Source organism: Astatotilapia calliptera, chromosome 15, assembly GCF_964374335.1.
Source record: "Astatotilapia calliptera chromosome 15, fAstCal68.1, whole genome shotgun sequence".
NCBI classification, from domain to species: Eukaryota; Metazoa; Chordata; class Actinopteri; order Cichliformes; family Cichlidae; genus Astatotilapia; species Astatotilapia calliptera.
The window spans coordinates 29,713,270-29,735,192 of record NC_137436.1 but is presented as its reverse complement, the minus strand read 5'-3'; the positions used below and the strand labels follow the sequence as shown (position 1 = coordinate 29,735,192).

General features: G+C 40.7%; 1 protein-coding gene and 1 pseudogene across 2 annotated transcripts; one reads left to right on the top strand and one right to left on the bottom strand.

Annotated features, from left to right (window-relative positions):
- Positions 1–16,946: 16,946 nt before the first annotated feature.
- LOC113006790 (uncharacterized) lies at positions 16,947–19,178 on the top strand. Its single transcript, XM_026142968.2, has 5 exons — positions 16,947–17,633; positions 17,765–17,877; positions 18,085–18,242; positions 18,333–18,465; positions 18,539–19,178. The coding sequence occupies exons 1-5, from the start codon at positions 17,495–17,497 to the stop codon at positions 18,995–18,997; spliced, it is 1,002 nt and encodes a 333-aa protein (XP_025998753.2). The 5' UTR covers positions 16,947–17,494; the 3' UTR covers positions 18,998–19,178.
- Positions 19,179–19,192: 14 nt separating this feature from the next.
- LOC145420534 (uncharacterized) lies at positions 19,193–21,589 on the bottom strand (annotated as a pseudogene). The gene is made up of 2 exons (XR_013901858.1): positions 21,396–21,589; positions 19,193–20,760 (listed from the first exon to the last, which is right to left on the bottom strand). The product of XR_013901858.1 is annotated as an uncharacterized LOC145420534 (transcript).
- Between the last annotated feature and the right edge of the window lie 334 nt (positions 21,590–21,923).

Genomic DNA, 21,923 nt, shown 5'->3' with positions numbered 1-21,923 from the left:
AATAAACGCTGCTCTCACCCTGACAGACCTATCAGCAGAAGCGAGCGGAGCGTGCAGGGAAGAGCTGTGAACAGGTGGATTTAAAAGAGCAGCACCCGGTGTGCGTGCACGTGCGCGCGTGTGCTTGCAGATTCCTCTCCGCACACTCACAAACACACATACAAACACATACACATCGTTTTTTGTTTGCTAAATACTTGTGACCGCTGTGAATTGTTAGCTCTTGTTTGGCTGTGTGTTTGTGAGAGTATTTTTGTCCTTCGACCAAGTCTGTAACCAGCTAAGTGCTGCAACCAGATATACATACCAGCAAACAAAAGGACAGGAGCAAAACATCTTCATGTCGTGGACGGTCTTTAGAGAAAAAGAAAATGTGCACATTATTAAAGCAAGTACTGACTCATGCACACATGTACATAAATACATGCAAACACATGTAATAGTGAAAATATAAATGTCTAAAATGATCAATTAATTTGAAATCACAAGTCATTTCTATGGTAAAGAAACTAATGAGGCCACAGCCTGCAGAACTGATAAACTGTGAGACTAACCCCACCGTCTGGCTCCTTTATAGAATGCAAGCTTTAAATCCTAATGGGGAAAAAAACCCTCAACCAGGTATTTTGCTGTCTGCTGCTCTGCAAAAATATTAATAATAATATTGAGAAAACAGACTGACTGTTAACCATTGTTGAATCCAGCTGTTTGGGTTATCCGTTATTTTTTTCTTCATTTATTAAAGCCACAGACAAATAGCCAAAAGTCCAGAGAGCAAGCAAACAACAGGTGTGTGCTCTCTGAGTTGTTTTTAGCAAAATCACATTGTAATGTTTGATAAGGTCCAATGCTGAGAGTTAGTTTTCATTTTTGTAAGTTTCAGTGTTGATTTTAATCTTTTTGAAAAATGATATCATGGTTTAATTTGTCACAGGTGTGTGTTCACATGCTGAAGAATGTGAGTGTTCACAGCTCCTTTATACGCAAGTGTTAAACTCAGTCTGGCACAGAATGGCTGTGACTGGGTGATGACTTGCATGTTATCATGGTTTGTGTCTGTACCAGTTGTACTCTCTGCTGAGTACTCACACTGACAAATTCAATCCAATTCAATGTATATAGCATCAAATCACAACAAGGCACTTGCTTCAAGGCTTAAAATATGAAGTGCCTTGAAGCAAGTGCCTAGAGACCCTACAATAATACAGAGAAAACCCCAGCAATCATTTTACCCTCCATGAGCAAGGACATGGTGGCAGTGGGAAGGAAAAACTCATTTTTAACAGGACCCAGGCTCAGGGAGGGACAGTCATCTGCCACGACTGGTTAAGACAGGCGGGAGCGCACCGAGAGAAGTCTGCACATCAGCCAGTGATACAGTGGACTGAGCCATCGGCCAATCAGCCACAACATTAAAATCGATCTCATTATAATGCAATGTACTGCTGTGAAACCTTGGGTCTTTGTGGCATCTTTCTTTGAAAGGTTCCAATCAAGCATTAAAAAAAATAACCTGAAAAATGAAGCCAAATGGGGAGTCCCAAAATCTCCAGTTCCTCTAATGGCCACTCTAGCAAAGCTCTTGCTTCTGTGTTTGTGGCTTTGATGCCTTTTGGAGCACTTGGTCACACCAGAACCTTCATTTTGGTGGTTTTGCGCCATTCACAGGTGGATTTGCTAGTGTGTTTTGGACCGTTGTCTTCTTACATAAGTGTAAGCATAAGTGTGCTTGAGCTTGAGCCTGTCAACCACTAGGCATCAGTGAGCTGGGACGAGCTTTTAATTTAAAAAAAAATCATCAGTGCAAATTCTTTGCGTTGATGCTTTGTTTAACGCATGCTCTGTGGCTCTCTGACTTTACCATTTAAATGCAAGCACTTCACCCATATGTGTGACTAAAAGTAGACCTGCAATAGAAATGTGTTTAGAAGCACACATGTTAATACAATGTACTACAATATTAAGACAATGCAGCCTCCATTTTTAACAAAAACGCTGATAACACAACATCAGCAGTGAGTATGATGCTGTCATGGTTTAGCGTGGAGGCGGTGCCTGCATGCCCTGCAAAAGAGTGAAGAGGCGGAGCTGTTGCTGAAAAGGTGAGCTCAGGTGGAGTGAAAAATGTTTTTTTCTGGCATCAAACCACATGATCAACAAATTCATGATGAAAAGTGAACTTTTTAGCTGCTGCATCCATCGTTTGTTTTATACAGCAAAAGTAAAGCTGCAGAAGCAAGGCCACATAAATAATAAGCAGATGAGGTGTTAACTTAGGCTACGTTCACACAGCAGGTCTTAATGCTCAATTCCGATTTTTGATCAAATCCAATTTTTTTGTCTGCTTGTTCACACTACAAATAAAATGCGACAGCAAACGTGCTCTAGTGTGAACGCTCAAAGCGGCCCGCATGCGCAAAAGAAGACGTCACACACAACGCGCTCTGTTTAGATCCAGAGCAAACAATATTGTTTGACTGATGGCCCTTAATATAAAGACTTCGGACTTTACGTGTCCCAATTTTTGCTTTAAGTTATTTTGTTTGTTGAGTATTGCAGCATCGACAGCGATCAACTCGAAGGAAAATGACGACGGAGGCAAAAATGTCCTTAATATTTTGGGAACTTTATTCCACATCAACACGCGGCAAAACTTTCCTCATGGGTACCATTTTCGTTGTGGTATACTTTTTTTTTCTTAGGGGCGTGATGACGCAGCATCCGTGCGCTTACAATGAAACAGTGCCTCCTTGTGGTGACAACTAAAATACTGTCTCTGTTAAACCACAGTAACCAAAATGCAGTTAAACACTGTACAACATGAGTACACACAATGAATATCTTAACATTGTTATTTACATAATAATGTAGATAACCTGATAATTATCCTTATTGCTGTTTTAGAGAGGAGCGGTGCTTCAAAGAATAGTTGCAGATATTTGTCAGAATCTGCAGATTATACAGTACAAATAAAATGTTCACGTTGTCTTCCCAATAGTTTCACTAACATCTACACTAGATGGCCAGGAAGCGTTCGCGATGTCTTCTCGGGCGCTTCTCTGGCACTGATAATTGGCGTCTGTCTTGTGTCAGTGACGTAAAAGACGGATTTAATGCGACATGGCCATTCAAACAGCAGTCGCTTTCTAAAACATCGGATATGTATCGGATTCAGTACCACATATGAAAGGCTACGTTCACACTGCAGGCAAAAGCGCATCAAATCCGATTTTTTGACCCTATGCGACCCATATCCGATCATAGTATGACAGTGTGAACGGCACAAATACGATATTTTCAAATCCGATCTGGGTCACTTTCGCATGTGGTACTGAATCCGATACATATCCGATGTTTTAGAAATCAACTGCTGTTTGAACGGTCATGTTGCATTAAATCCGTCTTTTACGTCACTGACACAAGACAGACGCCAATTATCAGCTCCAGAGAAGACATCGCGAACGCTTCCTGGCCATCCAGTGTAGATGTCAGTGAAACTGTTGGGAAGACAACGTTGGAGAAACATGAACATTTTATTTGTACTGTATAATCTGCAGATTCTGACAGAAATCTGCAACTATCCTTTGAAGCACTGCTCCTCTAAAACAGCAATAAGGATAATTATTAGGTTATCTACATTATTATGTAAATAACAAAGTAACTTAAAGCAAAAATTGGGAAACGTAAAGTCCGAAGTCTTTATATTAAGGGCCATCAGTCAAACAATATTGTTTACTCTGGGTCTAAACAGAGAGTGTTGTGTGTGACATCTTCTTTTGCGCATGCGGGCCGCTTAGAGCGTTCACACTAGAGAGCGTTTGCTGTCGCATTTTATTTGTAGTGTGAACAAGCAGACAAAAAAATCGGATTTGATCAAAAAATCGGAATTGAGCATTAACACGTGCAGTGTGAACGTAGCCAAAGTGACTCAGATCGGATTTGAAAATATCGGATTTGTGCCGTTCACACTGCCATACCATGATCGGATATGGGTCGCATATAGGGTAAAAAAAAAAATCGGATTTGATGCGCTTTCGCCTGCAGTGTGAACACAGCCTTAGGCTACGTTCACACTGCAGGCGAAAGCGCATCAAATCCGATTTTTTGACCCTATGCGACCCATATCCGATCATGGTATGACAGTGTGAACGGCACAAATCCGATCTTTTCAAATCCGATCTGGGTCACTTTCGTATGTGGTACTGAATCCGATACATATCCGATGTTTTAGAAAGCGACTGCTGTTTGAACGGTCAAGTCGCATTAAATCCGTCTTTTACGTCACTGACACAAGACAGACGCCAATTATCAGCACCGGAAAAGCGCCCGATAACACATCGCGAACGCTTCCTGGCCATCCAGTGTAGATGTCAGTGAAACTGTTGGGAAGACAACGTTGGATAAACGTGAACATTTTATTTGTACTGTATAATCTGCAGATTCTGACAGAAATCTGCAACTATCCTTTGAAGTACCGCTCTCTAAAACAGCAATAAGGATAATTATTAGGTTATTTACATTATTATGTAAATAAAAAAATAACTTAAAGCAAAAATTGGGAAACGTAAAGTCCGAATTCTTTATATTAAGGGCCATCAGTCAAACAATATTGTTTGCTCTGGGTCCAAACAGAGCGCGTTGTGTGTGACATCTTCTTTTGCGCATGCGGGCCACTTTGAGGGTTCACACTAGAGCGCGTTTGCTGTCGCATTTTATTTGTAGTGTGAACGAGCAGACAAAAAATCGGATTTGATCAAAAAATCGGAATTGAGCATTAAGACCTGCAGTGTGAACGTAGCCTAAGTCTGACACAGTGCTAAAATTAGGCAGCTTGCTGAAGGTGACAGCTTTTAATTGCAGTGATACCTGCAAGCACAATCTGGTTATTGTGCTTGCAGGTATCACTGCAATTAAAAGCTGTCACCCCCTTTAGACTCAGACCTGGTTGTCTGAGTCTAAAGGGGGGCATGGGGTGTAGTAGATCACTTTTGTAACCCTATTTTTAGATTGAAAGTAAAATAATATAAAAATACATTAAATCATATTAATTATTGAAAATCTTAAAATAAAAGCTTTTTTGCAGGCCAATAAAAATACACATAGGCCAGTAAAACCCACATGCTCTTTAAGACTTACAACGACATGCTGACACTCATTCACTAGCACGCTTATTAAACACACATTCAAATACAGATACAGATACACATTCACATGAACACACACCAAACCTACTTCACTGAGCAGATAAAACACTCTCAGAACTCGTTTAATGTAAGAAAGCATCCCAAAATAAAACTAGAGTAAAGAGCATTTTATTTTATACCTTAGTTTAAGTTGCATATTTCTATCCATCCATTCTGTTCTGCTTATCCTTATCAGGGTCACCGGGGGGCTGGAGCCCATCCCAGCTAACACAGGGTACACACCCTGTTTGTATTTAAGAAAGTGTTTAAGACATTAAATGTTAATATGGTACGAAAATACAATAAAACGGTTTTGTTTTTTGGACAGATGTATGCGGTTAATTAGCATTGCAAGTGGATAAGATGCTTTATGCTGAATTAGATTTTTCCTGGCTACCATCACAGACTTCTCACATTTTCAGTTTGAGTAATTTGTATATGAAACACAGTCTTCATTGTTATTTATTTGCTTGCTGTTTTTTTTTTTGACTGATTATTTGTAGCTGAGCCAAATTTTGACAGTTTTCTTTTCTAGTATTTCACTATCTTCAATGCCACTGTGGGCTGTAGTGGGAGATACATTGCACTCAGGAGAAACTTTATCAGCCTTACAAATTCGGAACCATATTGCATTTTTCTACTTGCATTGAGATGAATGAGATGTTTTACCAGCAGATGGAGCCAATTCTGTTCCTACTGGGGGCAAAGGCAGATTTTACATATCTCAGTATTTCAAAATCTCCACTTTTCTTTGATAACTGATAGTATTTATTCTTTATTTTTTTTAAGACAAGGACACATACCATCATTACTCTGAACCCTTCTGTGAAGGTACAGTGAGTTGAAAACTCATGTATTATATATTTTCAAATGAAGAAGTATTTCTGAATGCAGCTATTTTGTACAGAAAAGCTAAGCCACAGGAATACACCATCTCTTTTTTTTTTGTTTCCTCTGCAGTCTGTTCACTATTTAAAGGAAAAAGGAGACTGCTGGACAAAGAAGACAATATTGAGGAAGGAGTGAAACAACTGGATGAGTGCAAAACCTTTCATTAATGGTGCCCTGGTCAGAGAATAAAACCTTTACCATTGCATTGAAAAAAATGAATAATTCTAATGAGTAAATGCTTTCAATAAAAGCAAACAGTTTATAACAGCTGACATGATTGACTGATTGATTCAATTTATTTATACAGCACCAAATCACAACAACAGTCACCTCAAGGTGCTTTTTATTGTAAGGTAGACCCTACAATAATACATACAGAGAAAAACCCAACAATCCTATGAGCCCCCATGAGCAAGCACTTTGGCAGCAGTGGGAAGGAAAAACTCCCTTTTTACAGGAAGAAACCTCCGGCAAAAGCAGGCTCAGGGAGGGGCGGCCATCTGCCACGACTGGTAGGGGTAAGAGGAGGAAGACAGGATAAAAGACATGCTGTGGAAGAGAGCCAGAGATTAATAACAAGTATGATTCAGTGCAGAGAGGTCTATTAACACATAGTGAGTGAGAAAGGTGACTGAAGAAGAAATACTCAATGTATCATGGCCATTATTACAGTATAACTAAGGAAGGATACAGGGTCACCTGATCCAGCCCTAACTATATGCTTTATCAAAAAGAAAATTTTTAAGCCAATATAAGAGAAATATGCTCTTTCTTTCTAGTCCCTGTCAGTACTCTTGCTGCAGCATTTTGGATTAACTGAAGGCTTTTCAGCGAGTTTTTAGGACATCCTGATAATAATGAATTACAGTAGTCCAGCCGAGAAGTAATAAACGCATGAACTAGTTTTTCAGCATCACTCTGAGACAGGATATTTCTAATTTTAGAGATATTGAGCAAGTGTAAGAAAGGAGTCCTACATTGTTTAATATGTGCACTGAAGGACATATCCTGGACAAAAATGACTCCAAGGTTCCTCACAGTGTTACTGGAGGCCAAAGCAATGCCATTCAGAGTAAGAATGTAGCTGGTCTAGCACCTGTTGAGTTTTCCCAATTCTTTGAATCTTTGGGCTGAAGGAGGGACAATACTCGGTGTATCAATGCTCAATCAACAATCATTTATTTCCATACAATTCAACAATAAGAGCATTACAACGTCCGGACGGGAGAGATGCTACCAGAGGGTCAGGCACATGTCTCAAAATGGTGACGGGTTGCTCAGCTTTTTATAGTCTCTAGTGGCCCCCAGCTAGTCGTAAAAGCCAAAACATCACATTTTTTCTCTGTTACAGCGCCTAAGTTATGACCTCGGCAGTTGTTTCTCTGCTTTCTGTAAGGTGGGGGTGTGGAATGTGGTCTGTCTATCTCCCCTGTCTTTAGACACAGAGTCTCCTGCTTACAACCTTCTCTTCATGATTCAACAATTAAGCATGTCAAGAAAACAGTGTAACACATTCCCAGCAGATCAAGGATACAGAGTGATGCACATTTATCTAATGAACTAATATGTGAATATGTTCTGTTAACTCAAAAGTATAATGAGAACTAAACTACATACAGATCACACACTCTATTTTAAAGGGTATAATATGATCTACAGCAGTATTCTAATTCAACTACTTTGATTACATATATAAGGTAACATATAATAACAGAATAATATCACACACCTGATCTAGCACTTAACACTCACTGACTGCTTTGTTAGATGCACTTTACTGTCAGGTTTGGCACAAGCAGGACCCAAATGCATGACTTTCTGTATGAACACAATGCATTTACAGCTAAAATTACAACAAAGGTGCCAGTAATCCACAGTGCACATGTTTCTCTGTGTGTCAGTTCCCAATTCCCGTGCAGTGATTTTCCTCTGTGGTGAATGTTCCGCCTCCTTCAGTGTCTATGTACATTAGTGCCCAGCTCCCTCCACACGTTTCCGCAATCCTCCTGGAAACAAGAGACGCTACAGTAAGTACATTCCCAAGACAACCACCCGACAAACACTTTCACCTCACGAGCAGGAGACCTGACTGTGTTCATCATACAAGGACATGTAAATGGAGAGTCCTCTTCACACACCAAGGTCAGTTATGCTGTTCCACAGGGTTTGGTGCTAGGACCAATTCTGTTTACATTATACATGTTTCCCCAAGGCAGTATCATTAGAAGACATAGCATACATTTTCACTGCTATGCAGATGACACCCAGCTCTATCTATCCATGAATCCAGATAACACACACAAATTAGTTAAACTGCAGGAATGTCTTAAAGACATAAAGACCTGGATGGCCGCTAACTTTCTGCTTCTTAATTCAGATAAAACTGAGGTTATTGTACTCGGTCCTGAAAATCTTAGAAATATGGTAGCTAACCAGATTCTTAATCTGGATGGCATCACCTTGGCCTCCAGTAACGCTGTGAGGAACCTTGGAGTCATTTTTGACCAGGATATTGTTATGTTTACATACACTGCTAAGATGGTGAAGGGTTGCTTTACAAGGGGGACTGAATATGAACATATACTCAGTTACCAGTAGGGGGCTCTGTGACTAATAGTGATAGAAGGATAGAAGAAGAGAAGTGTATTGTGATATGTTTTGGATGGCTAACTACTGCTGAATACACATTCCATTATAAACCAAGTCGTCTCCGTTCTTCTGTCGAAACACCACAAATTGGCGACGAGGATGAGTATTGCAGTATTGCACTATTGCAGGCCAGGTGGAAGCAGCAGTCAAAAACGCTACTCTACTCTCCACACCCGGCTCGTTTCCGACCGCGCCTGTTCAGACAGTCAATGTGGCAAATTCCCACTCTCACCAGAGGAGAAGACCTCGCCCTGCTAAAGGCTGCACTCCAGACCAACGCAAACGGGGAGGTTCAAAGCAGCAGCAGCGGAAGTGCTTCAGGTGTGGTTCTCACAAGCACTTAGCTAATGATAAAAACTGCCCGGCTGCTTCTTCAAAATGCAACAACTGCGGGAAAAAGGGACATTTTGCCAAGGTATGTAAGTCGTCAGTCAGTGAAGTGAGAGAAGTAGTGGTTCCAGAATTGGCAGCACTGTGCGTGCAAGATGCTAAAATGATGGCAGCTATTCAAGATAAGCTTACCTGCACTGTCGACATTGAAACTGTACAAGGTGGTTCTAAGACGGTAGAGCTGATAGTAGACACTGGAGCTTCTGTGTCTATTCTGCCAGAAACTATCTACAGACAGTATTTTGCAGACTGTTCACTGGTGCGACCTAAAGTCAAACTAGTTACTTATGCTAAAGATGAGTTAGCTGTGATGGGTTGTCTGCCTGCATCAGTTGCACTGCATGCACAGAATGAAAAAGTTCCTGCTTCCTTCTACATTGTCAAAGCTGGTTCCCCGCTATTAGGCCTCGATCTCATTAGAGCACTGAACGTCTGCATCGTCGGAGGCAAAGTGGACCGCATTCAGGATGAAACTGCAGATGAGCCGGATTCTACTAACCGGAAGTCTGCTGTATACAATGTTGATCCTATTCCACCAGCTCAGCTTGGGTGTGTTAAAGGGTTCATCCATAAAGTACAGGTAAACAACAATGTGCAGCCTGTCCGTCAAAAGCTGAGACACCTGCCATTAAGTGTACGTACGGAGGTATCAGCAGAACTCTCTCGCTTACTCAAAGCTGGCATAATTGAAAGGATTGATGCAGCTGAGTGGGTGAGTCCTCTGGTCGTGGCCCGGAAGCGCAAAAGGGAGTTGAGACTGTGTGTTGACCTTCGTGAACCCAATAAAAGCATCATTACTGACTGCCATCCTCTTCCTCACATGGAGGATCTGTTTTCTGAGTTGGCGGGTGCCACTCACTACAGCCAGATTGACCTGAGCTCAGCATACCACCAATTACCTTTGCATCCGGAGAGCCGCAAGCTGATTGCTTTCATCACTCATGAGGGACTGTTCCAGTTCACACGTGTTCCATTTGGCCTAGCATCAGCACCTTCGGCTTTCCAGAAAATGATGCAAACGGTCCTGAAAGATCTGCCTGGTGTTCGCAACTACTTGGATGACATCATCGTCTACAGAACATCAAAGGAGGTGCATGATACACGCCTGCAAGCTGTTCTCCAACGTCTCAGAGACGTCGGCCTGCAGATTAATACTGGGAAAAGTTCCTTCTGCCAGTCACACATCACATTCCTGGGCCATGTAATCTCAAAGGAAGGCCTACGTCCAAGCCAGGATCACCTTACTGCTATTGCTGAGGCTCCTACTCCAAAGGATATGGCTGCATTGCGCTCATTCCTGGGTTTGTCATCCTGGTTCCGTAAATTTATTCCAGATTATGCTACACTGGTGGAGCCACTGCGACAGTTGCTGAAAACAGACATGAAAGTTGAACTCCAGTGGAACGAGGCAGCACATGAGAGCTTCAGTAACCTGAAAAAACTCCGTCTGGAAAGTCCCGCACTTGCCGTCTATGACCCTGACTTACCTGCTTTTATCACCACAGACGCATCAGACTACGGGCTAGGCGCTGTGTTGACACAGTTACATCCAGATCAAGTGGAGCGGGTTGTGGCGTTCGCCTCCCGAACACTGTCTCCTGCTGAATGAAAGTACTCCACTACAGAAAAGGAGGTGTTAGTCTGTGTCTGGGCGGTGGAAAGATGGCGTACATATGTATGGGGCCGCAGATTCACGCTTCGCACTCACCACCAAGCTCTTACTACCCTTCTCAGCACCAAAGGTATGAACAGAGCTGGCATGAGAATCGCACGATGGTCTGCAAGGTTGATGTGTTTTCAGTACGATGTGCAGTACCGTCCTGGGGCCCGTTCTTCGTACGTCGCTTACTACATCCAAGATCAAATAACACATCCAAGACCAAATCATCGCGCTAAACGTGAGCTCGCTAATCTGGTTCTCCGAACACACCTGCTGTTGACGATTAGTACAGCTGGATGAAGTAATGTGAGATCACTGGGTGTCGTAAAAAGGGCTACGCATCGATAGTAGAAACATTGATCGGCAACCCTCTGATTGGTCTGCGAAAATGTCGAAGGAGAGCGCTCAGTATTTTTCGGCAGCAGAGCAAGAACTCTTGAGTGAGGGATTTCAGGAGTTTCAGAGTTTAATCAGAACGCAAGGGAACACTGCAAAGGCTGCAAAAGCAAGGAGAGAGGGCTGGCAGAAAGTTGCTGACAATAAATGCGAGGTCCCTGCGAGAAAAGGTAATATGCCTCGCACACGAAGGTCACCAGGGCATAGTTCGCACAAAGCAGCGGCTCAGAGAGCTTTACTGGTGGCCATGCATGGATACTCAAGTCCATGCGATTATGTCATCGTGCTCTGTCTGTCAATCGTGTGAGAAAACGGCCAAAACTGCTCCTGCTCCCCTACAGCCGGTTCAGTTTCCAGATGGTCCCTTTCAGCATGTGGCCGTTGACATTGTTGGACCTTTTGACCGTGGGTCGCAGGACTGCAGGTTTGCTATCACACTGGTCGATTACTTCAGCAAATGGCCAGAAGTAGCCTTTACTTCATCAGCTACTACAGACACTGTTATTAGGTTCTTGTCTTCAGTTTTTGCACGGGAGGGAAACCCTTGTGAGCTTACGACAGATAATGGACAACAATTCACTTCATCTGCTTTTGCTGATTTCCTGAAGGAAAGGGGCATCAAGCACATTAGAACAAGTGTGTATCACCCTCAAGCAAACGGGTGTGTTGAAAGATTCAACAGAGTACTGAAGGACTGTGTTCAGGCTGCACAGGTGTCCCAGAAGCCGTGGAAGCCCGCCGTAACAGAATGCTACAGCTCATGCAACAACTGGAGCAGCTCCGTTTCAGCTTCTCAGAGGGAGACCAATGAGAACAAAGCTAAATGTCCTGCCATTTCCCAAAGACACAGGACAGTATGACCAATGCAGGGCCAGAGTCTTTCACCAGCAATGTAAGAGTAAACGCTACACTGATGCTAAGAGGGGGGCAAAACCTCCCCAGCTTGTGGTCGGTGACAGGGTGCGGATACGTAAGCCTTTCCGAGTGGGGAAGGGAGAGAGACAGTTCACTGATCCACTGTCAGTGCAGCAATAGACTGGACTGAGCACCTTCATCTTGAGTGATGGAAAGAGATGGAATGCAGCCGGTCTCTCACTCTGCCGAGCAGAGAATGCTGAGCCGTTGCAGGCTGGTGAAGAGGTTGAAAACAACACAAGAGAAACTCCTAATGTTCCTAACAGACCGAGACAGTTACCAGCTTGGACCAAGGATTATGTAATGAAATGAGTTTAAAAAAAAAGTGGGAAATAACACGCTTGAGCTGTTGGATGCTAATGTTAAGTTCCATACTGCTAGTTCTGAGGTCCAAGTATAATAGATGATTGATTTACTGTGATTTATTTGTGAAGTTTTGTGACTTAAGGTTGTTACGTTACTACAGTAACCTTAACTGTACAAGTATTCATTATAAAGGACGATTTAGGCACCATAACAAGATGGGTATAGACCACAGGTATAGTTCAAACACCCAGTAATGTTATAAGTGAAATAGGTTCAGCAAGCAGTATTGAAAATGCTGTCTGGTTGCAAAGTTTACTACTGATAATGTTATGTGCAAATAGTAATGTTACCATGCTAAGTAAGTAATACTGAGGTAGTAGAATTCTGTGAGAATGAGGAGAGATGTTATGTTTACATACACTGTTTTCTTCCATTTGCGCAACATCTCTAAAGTTAGAAATATCCTGTCTCAGAGTGACGCTGAAAAACTAGTTCATGCATTTATTCCTTCCAGGCTGGACTACTGCAATTCATTATTATCAGGATGTCCAAAAAACTCGCTGAAAAGCCTTTAGTTAATCCAAAATGCTGCAGCAAGAGTATTGACAGGGACTAGAAAGAGAGAGCATATTTCTCCTGTTTTGGCTTCCCTTCACTGGCTTCCTGTTAAATCCAGAATTGAATTCAAAATCCTGCTCCTCACATACAAGGTCTTAAATAATCAGGCCCCATCTTATCTTAATGACCTTGTAGTACCAAATCACCCTATTAGAGCACTTTGCTCTCGCACTGCAGGCCTACTTGTTGTTCCTAGGGCAAGGGTCGGCAACCTGTGGCTCTTTAGTCCTTATAGTGGTTTGGGAAAATAAATTAGAAGTATTTAGCTGAAGTGTATTTTATTTATGTTAGTTCTTTTTTAAAAAACAAACCAAACTTGTAGTTCTAAATTGGAAGATTGTGATATTGAAATATAAAAATAAAATTATATTTTATTATTTTTTCATTGCTCAAAATAAGCGTCACGCACGTGGAAGCCGGTATACCCGCCGAAACGCCGTGCATTTATTGAGTCTTTCAACCCCAGGTAGGCCAATTATGGATCTTCGGAGCCACATTATGTCCGCAGGTATTCTCCAACATGAACTATGTTAAAAACAAACACCGCTCACGCCTCACAGATGACAGCTTACAGTCCTGCATTAAGATGAAAGTGACTTCGTACAGCCCCGATTTGCAGACGATGTGTGCACATCGAGGTTCAGGAGCAGAAGTCCCATTGTAAACATATCACGGCAGACCCTACGATGTTTGCATGAACATGCTTTTCAGCATCTCTTTATTGACCACTTTTCACACACGGTTGCTGTACGCATGCAGCCGGCTGTAGCTTTTCAGCTCACAGCCAGACATATACCAACAACAGCATAGATAGCACAGACGTTAAGGCGGGGAGGCGTGATTGCGGGTGCCACTCAGGTGCGTCCGCCTCACCTGCAGCGTCACTGCAGACGACGCCCCGCTACACACATTAACCTGGTATAATACATATTTAGGCAGAATTTTGCAAATATCTGTTTTTCGTTTTTTAGCAGCATGGTGCTTTTTTCCCCAATTATTTTTAAAAGTCAGGTCAAGGCTCCAAAAGCCCAAAGGCGATATAAGGGTGGCGTTTCTGTTTGCTACATGGATCATTTTAGTTCAGGTTGGTGTCTGTCCTTTTGTTATATTTCTTTAAGAGTTCAAAATGTGTTAATTACATAAATAAAATGTAATTTTCTCTGTAGCACTTCATGGATTTTATAAGCAACACACCTTAGTTGTTCACACAAAGCATAAAGGTAAAAAACAATATATACAGTGTTGTCTTCATTTTAGATGTCAAAAAGGATTTGCAGCTCCCAGTGTTTTCTTTTGCATGGAAACCAGGTCCAAATGGCTCTTTGGGTCTTAAAGGTTGCTGACCCCTGTCTTGGGGTATTTAAAAGTAGAATGGGAGGGAGAGCCTTCAGTTTTCTGTGGAACGAGCTTCCTGTTTGGATTCGGGAGACAGACACTATCTCTACTTTCAATATTAGGCTTAAAACTTTCCTTTTTGCTAAAGCATATAGTTAGGGCTGGACCAGATGACCCTGGATCCTCCCTTAGTTATGCTGCACTAGACGTAGGCTGCCGGGGATTCCCATGACGCATTGAGTTTTTCCTTTCCAATCACCTTTCTCACTCACTATGAGTTAATAGACCTCTCTGCATTGAATCATATCTGTTATTAATCTCTGTCTCTCTTCCACACCATGTCTTTCATCCTGTTTTCCTTCTCTCACCCCAACCGGTCGCAGCAGATGGCCGCCCTTCCCTGAGGCTGGTTCAGCTGGAGGTTTCTTCCTGTTAAAAGGGATTTTTTCCATCCCACTGTCGCCAAAGTGCTTGCTCATGGGGGTCATATGATTGTTGGGTTTTTCTCTGTATCTACTGTACAATATAAAGCGCATTGAGGCGACTTTTGTTGTGATTTGGCGCTATATAAATAAAATTGAACTGAATTGAATATTCTGGAGAAATATTTTGGACCTGGCATGTAAGTAGGCTGAGGTGTTTAAATGCTACACTTCCACCAGTAGCCTTAAGTAATGATAAGGCAGAATGGATCCACACTTTTGTATTGTTTACACCAAATCTGACTCCTTAGTTCAGAGGAGTGTCACCCAGTGTGGTCTTCTGTTGCTGTACAGATGATAAATGATCTTATTCTTATATAGCGCTTTTCTACTCTCCCAGAATACTCAAAGCACTGTATACAACATGCCTCATTCACCCATCTACGTCTAAACACAAGTGCAAACTAACACTTCATACACATTCACACTCCGATGAACGCGTGGGTTAGTATGTTGCTCAAGGATATTTGACATGCAGACCGGGGAAGCCAAGGATCGAACCACCAACCTTCCAATTAGTAGGTGATCTGTAGGTGATCGGATGACCACCTGAGCCACAGATGTTCTTCTTGATGTAATCAGATTAGAAAATGGTCAAAACATCTTCCCAAAGGGCACATCCATGTTTCTTTCTCTTTTTACTCTCATAAGTGTTGTGAAAATTTGGACTGATTCCCCAGCTACTCCAGTCTTTTTAATGGAAGTATCTTTGAACAACACAATAAACCATGAGTTTTGCTCAATGACTCCACAATAGTATGAGTGTCTGTGTAAATGTTAGACAACACACAGATACAGAAAAAAGTGCTAAATGTATGTGTGGTTGGGTGAATAGGGCTTCAAAGGATAGAGCCTTTCTGAGTACTAGTCCATTTACCATATAAAAATAATCTGTAAACACAGAAATTTGAATTTTTATATTTAACAATTCAGAGTTCAATTCATATTAATAATAACGTATACTTTATTAATCCCGTAGGAAATGAGCCCTCTGCATTTAACCCATTCACTCAGTGAAGCAGTGGGCAGCCACCAATCCAGCGCTAGGGGAGCAGTGTGCAGAGACTGTAGCTTGTCCAAGGGTACCTCAACAATTTGGCTTTTTTTAAAAATATGTTTACACATTCAAGGAGTTTTTCCATATTTATTATATATAACAAATAATGTTTTTAGAACAACAGCAATAATATAAAAAATAGAAGCCACTGAGTCATTATGAAACACAAAACTCTATATGCTCTTTGAATAGATTTGACCACACAGTAGTTAATTATTTTATCTATTTGAGTTATTTACAAATATTGTTTCCCAAAACAATTAACAAAAAAAACATAATATTATGTGTATTCGAAATAACTTTAATTAAAAATGAAACACTGATATAATATAATATCATCAAATCAGTAATACACAAATGATAATATAAATATTGTGTAATTGTTCTTTTTGTATGCTTTTGTAATGTCCACCCACTGTCTCGCTACCTCCATGCACTTGTATTTTTAGTTAATTATTAGACAAAAGGAAAACATAGAAAAATAGTTATAGATACATATAGACTGATATAAATAGGGTGTTTTGTATATGTTTTTAGATACTAGAATATAAAAGTGATTACATAGCTCATTAATCGGGAAATTTGTCAGCATTATTGACCTACTTGCAGTTTCGCTTAGCCCAAAGAGGCTCTTTGTCTCTGCCTTAGCTCATTGTAATTCATTTTAAATGATCAGCTTTATATTCATTTAAGCCAGTTCAATACCATTCAAGTCTCTCCTTTAATAATATATGGTCACAGCAATAACCAGGACCGAGGCACCCTATGCTGGCTATATGCTGGCTATTTCACTGATCTGAACAGACCAATGTTGTGATAATGATTTAATCAATTTGCCCCAAGGCCCCTCAGGCCAGCAGAATAAAGCAGAATTACTGTTTCAATATCACACACCCTGCTGCTGCTGGTACATCTTCTGTATATCTTAGATGATATGTAAGCAGCTTTTTTTAAATTTATTTTTAAACTTTTGTGCTACTTTCTATGAACCAACCTTTCTTCACACAGTAAGCTATCCGGTTGTTCAGTCAGACGTCACGGATGACGTTGCAGGTATTTCCGGGTCTAAGTGCTCCTCAAGAAACAACGATGGCGGAGCCAGTGACTTTGTTCACGATTACCTCCTTCTTTAGCGAAGTACCAATTAGGGTTAAAAAGGGTCTTAATTCCTTCAACTCTAGTAAAGTGGTCAGTGTAACCGTTCTCCCAGGCGGAATTATAAAGGGAAGTGTCCAGGCATCCATGAAAAAGAAGATTTACAATGTTGAGGTGAGCTAGGAGTAAGCTAGCTAGCCGACGATTAAACATGAGATATTCTGTATTCTGATGTATTTCATAAAGCACACACACGTACAGCAATGCTATAACAGTGGAAGTAAACGAAGATGAAAATCTACATAACATGGAGGTTTTGGAGAGTTAGTAATGTTAGCCTAGTACCAGTTATATTAGCCTAGTTAACCTAGTACCAGTACACAGAGCAGCGCTGCAAGTGTTTGTTAGAATGTTTAGGGTAAGCATTAACTTTCTTTCAATGTAGGTGCATGTTGAGGGTCAGTCAGTCAGGTTCAGCTCCTGTGAGTGCCCGATTGGCAATGATAAGTGCCATCATATGGCGGCATTGTTGATTTGGGTGGAGAAGAATGTGTCTCGCACTGACGTGGAATGTGTGTGGAAGAGGGTAAAATCATGCAAAGCAGAAGAAATTACTGCCAAGAGAGTGTCTGTGATGACACCCTCAACAACACAAGGTCAGTTATTTATTTAAAATTTGTCCTTTGAATTAATTATAATAATTATTTTCTTAACTTTTTAAAAAGCATTATGTTTTATATGCTAAAATTATTATTTATACAGATTACTAAAAGTTTTTTTTTTTCAGCTGGAATCGAAAGACCTGTCTCCCAGGAGGACAAGGAATGGGCAGTGGCATCCCTATCGAAATTGCAACGTTTTACTGGGATGGGTTGGATTTTGAGTCCTGAATGCTCTCAGGTACTTTGATATTTACTTTAACATGTGGTATAAATTGTACATGTATGTAAACTCTTGTAAACTACATACAGCAGACTGTTTGCTTCCACTGTCCCCACTTTATTTTTTACATGTATTTTATATACTCTGTACCTGACTTTGTCTATTCTGTGGTCAAAATTTCTTGGTTCCATTAAAACCTTTAAAATCCTTTTGCTTTAAATCTAGGCTAAACCAGCCAAGACATTTGATGAAGTGCTGAGGAACCTGGGATTTCCCCAAGCAGAAGACAAGGCTCGTTATCTCTTGGCATCACTGGCTGTGTCTGACGAAGAGAAGAAACAGATTGAGGAAGCAACAGTTGGGCAAACGAAGAATGCATTGTGGTAAGAAAGTGCTTTGAAATTTATTCTGTTAAGTGTTAAGTAGGAAATTTTAGTTAACTGTGTCTCTTAATTTGTGTTTCTTTATAAAAGGTCAGCATATCGCAAGAAGAGAATCACAGCCAGCAACTTCGGTTTGGTCCTGAGTGCAGTCCAGCGGCGCTCATACCCCCCTTCCTTATTTAAGACTCTGCTTGGACAGTACAACCTGACAGAAGGATCTAAAGTAAGTTGTTAGTAAAAAGGGTCTGTGCATCTAAGAATTCCTTTATGACTAAGTTGTATTTTCATCCCCAAAGGCATGTGATTGGGGGATCCTTCATGAGCCAAAGGCCAAGCAGTTGTACACTGACTGTACTGGTGCAGCTATCAAGGAGAGGGGACTGTTTTTATCTAACAGTGGCCTGCTTGGTGGTTCTCCAGATGGGACTGTCTCTAATGAGTGCATCATTGAGGTGAAATGCCCATGGTCAGCCAGAGCCAAAACTGTATTGGAGGCTGCAGAAAGTAAGGACTTTTTCCTACAGCTGGATGAGGCAAGTGGTTCCCTGGTATTAAAAAAGAATCACAACTACTGGCATCAGATCCAGGGCAACCTCTATCTCACAGGGGCGAAAAGCTGTCACTTTATTGTTTGGACTCCATGTGACTTTTTCATCTTGCATGTGGATAGAGAACAAACTTGGGCTGTTAACATTGAAGCGTTGGAAACGTTCTACCGGGAAGTTTTTTTACCCCATATTTTATCGCAGCTTTGAATTCAAATCAGCATGAGTAATTTATCAGTCCAAATGTTTATAGTTAATTTTAAAACTATTTGGAAATTGTACATTTTTTGTCATTGTAACTTTGTAAATATATTCAGATAAATTCTTAAATTATATTAATTTTTGATTTGAAAAAATAAAATGTTTTGGACAAACTGTTCCTGAAAATAAAGAGTAACACATGTATCTGGTATTCTTCATTTTAATTGAAAATGCATAGCAAGAAAACTAGGCAGTAATCAGGAAGCTGGAATGGAATGAAAAATGTAACAAGCCATTGATAAAAACAGAGTAAAACATTATACGAATCACAAATGAGACCATTCTCAATTTGAAACTATGCAACTAAGTTGTTTTTATGTTGTAACATCCTGAGTATACACACGAAACAATCCAGAACACTTAGGAGTTATAAATAATAAAAGTAAACTTATTCAACAGTTGTATTTTCTGGTCCACAAGTAGTTAGAAAATGACACAATGTACTTTTGCCTCTGAACTCTCACAGGTATAATTTATTCAATTTCATGGAGAATAGGTGTTTGTAAATTTGTAAGACACACACATGCTTTCAAGATCTTATTAATTTTTTTTTTAACTGATGTGGGATGTGATGCAAAATTGAGAAAAGTTTCAGTCTTTGAATGGAACGCTCTACATGTATTCTTGCACAGGAAATCTTCCTGTTGTTGTTCACTTCCTCCTGTGTGAATTGTCCGTTGGTGAGGAAGGACGGAATGTTCAGTGAGACCCCTTCTGGTAGGATGTCCCGAATTGTGAAGCCCTTATCTGCAATGACCATGTCACCTGGTTGTAGATGTTGCAGTACTCCACAGTCAGCTGTTATGGCCTTATCTGAGGCACTTCCACCGTACAAGTTGCTTACAAAGGTTATTACACCATTAGGAGCCACACCAATTAGAGCCTTTAGTGTGGTCCGTCCTTTGTACTGGCTGTACAAATGACTTTGTGTGTCAAGTCTCTCTGTGTTACAAACAGAAACTTCCGTGCAGTCAAGCACAATCCTGCAGTTAGGAAATGGTTGGAAGCAATCTGGCAGCGATGTTTGATTCTTGGCTCTCGAGGGAATGTTGTTTTCCAGCATGCCAACATACAAAATGTCATACAGTGCACTAACAATTGTTGTAAAAATATTAGTTACTGTGCCTCTGCTGCAGTTAAACCTTATTGAAAGGTCTTCATGACCAAAATTAAGTTTGAGCTTGATCAGGGTTAGAAATAACTGGTCAATTAGGGGCATCATTTGGACAGTCCAATCAGAATGATATTTAAGATCAAATCTGGAAAGAAGCGCTTCTAAAAACAGGACAGAAGCAGCATCGGGCAATCCAGTATAGTACTGGACCCTTTCAGGATTGTCAGATATTTGACTGAAAGAGAAAGTCTGCTTCTGCTTCTCTACTTGTTTTTTAAGTTTTTCATTCTCTATTCTTAGCATGTCATTCTGAATCTCTAGCACCAGAAGACTTTGGGAAGAACTTGTGGAACTTGCAGTATCTGTCTGTGTAGCTGCATTGTTGGAATGATGTGGCTCATCTGATATTTCACTCTGATTTTCACCAATAGCTGGGACCTGCTCTTTTTTCTTCTTTTTTCTAACAGGGTTGTGGTCATCTGGGAACTGAAAAGACTTCCCGTCGTTCCATGCAAATCTTGTTGGCCCCGCAGCTTTTCCTTGAGGGAAGTGCCAACTGCAGACTCTTGAGTTGCAGTTTGGGGTGAAGTTTTCACGTCTGTGGAAGTGTTTAAAAAGACAGAGAGAAATTTCAGATCATACGCTAGCCCTCCATTAGTTATGATTAATAAAAAAAAAAAATAGAGATAAATAATAGAGAGAAGCTTCTTTCATCCAGATGAGAGAAGCTTCAAGAAACTTAAAACTTAAAGAAGTCCAGATGCTTTTCTTACACATCGTTGTACTAATTTGCTTTTAAGCTTACCAGAAAGATAAGTACTGGCAACCTTTGCTAGCTATTTGTTGGTTAGGTCTTTATTTTGGTAATTAACTGGCACATAGGCTGGGGATTGTAATGTATTTTCTTACATAGACATCGCTTTTTGGACGTAATTTTTATTCCTCTGAGCGTCGAAAGCTAACTAAGGTTCATATATATAGCGAAGTGACCCTTAGCTCTCAATCTTTGCTTGGAGAAATAAAAATGACTTCAAAAATGCAACAACGTCTTTGTATTAAAAAAAAACACAATAAAATCCATTGTCTATATAAGTACAATTACTGGTAAAAGCCAGTTTGTCTTTTAGTAGCAGGTTTTAATTGTTCATCACTAGCTATATTAGCTAACTAAAGTAAGAGCCCACTAGCTCTTATCTTACAAATTTATTCATTCACTTACGAGTTGTAACATACCTTATTAACTTCAGCCACTTCCTCTTCTCTCTCTTTTCACAAGGAAACCGGTAAAATGACAGATTAGACTGTTGTTTTGAGCCAGATTGGTTAAAACAACCAGGAACACAGCATTGTGTCATATTGAACACAGGAGCGTTTAGACCCGGAAGTAGGATTCGTCGGATTCGTCGCGTCATCACTGAACAACCGGATGATTGTGGATACCTGCTAATGAAGGAGTCTGATTACCACCAGAGGGGTGAACTGTTGTGCACACTACAGTTAAATACAGTTCAACCACAGACTGCATATAAGGTGCAAGGATAAGTGTCCGAGTGCGAAATGCGACCAAACCAAAGACATGTCCACAGTTGCCAAATGGAGAAAAAAAACCCACAAAGAGCAAGAAACAGAAAATACCCTGGCCATGACAGATACCTTGTGTACTGTTAGGGTTGAAAATGTTTGATTTCTCTTACTAAAATAAGTGGTTATAATCATTTTCATACATTTACTGCAAATGTGCTCATAATGAGTTGGCACTCA

Coding starts and splice junctions, on each gene's coding strand:
- LOC113006790 (XM_026142968.2), top strand. CDS start 17,495: ATGGCGGCATTGTTGATTTGGGTGGAGAAGAATGTGTCTCGCACTGAC. Junction 17,878..18,084: donor TGAGTCCTGAATGCTCTCAG/GTACTTTGATAT, acceptor CTTTAAATCTAG/GCTAAACCAGCCAAGACATT. Junction 18,466..18,538: donor ACCTGACAGAAGGATCTAAA/GTAAGTTGTTAG, acceptor TCATCCCCAAAG/GCATGTGATTGGGGGATCCT.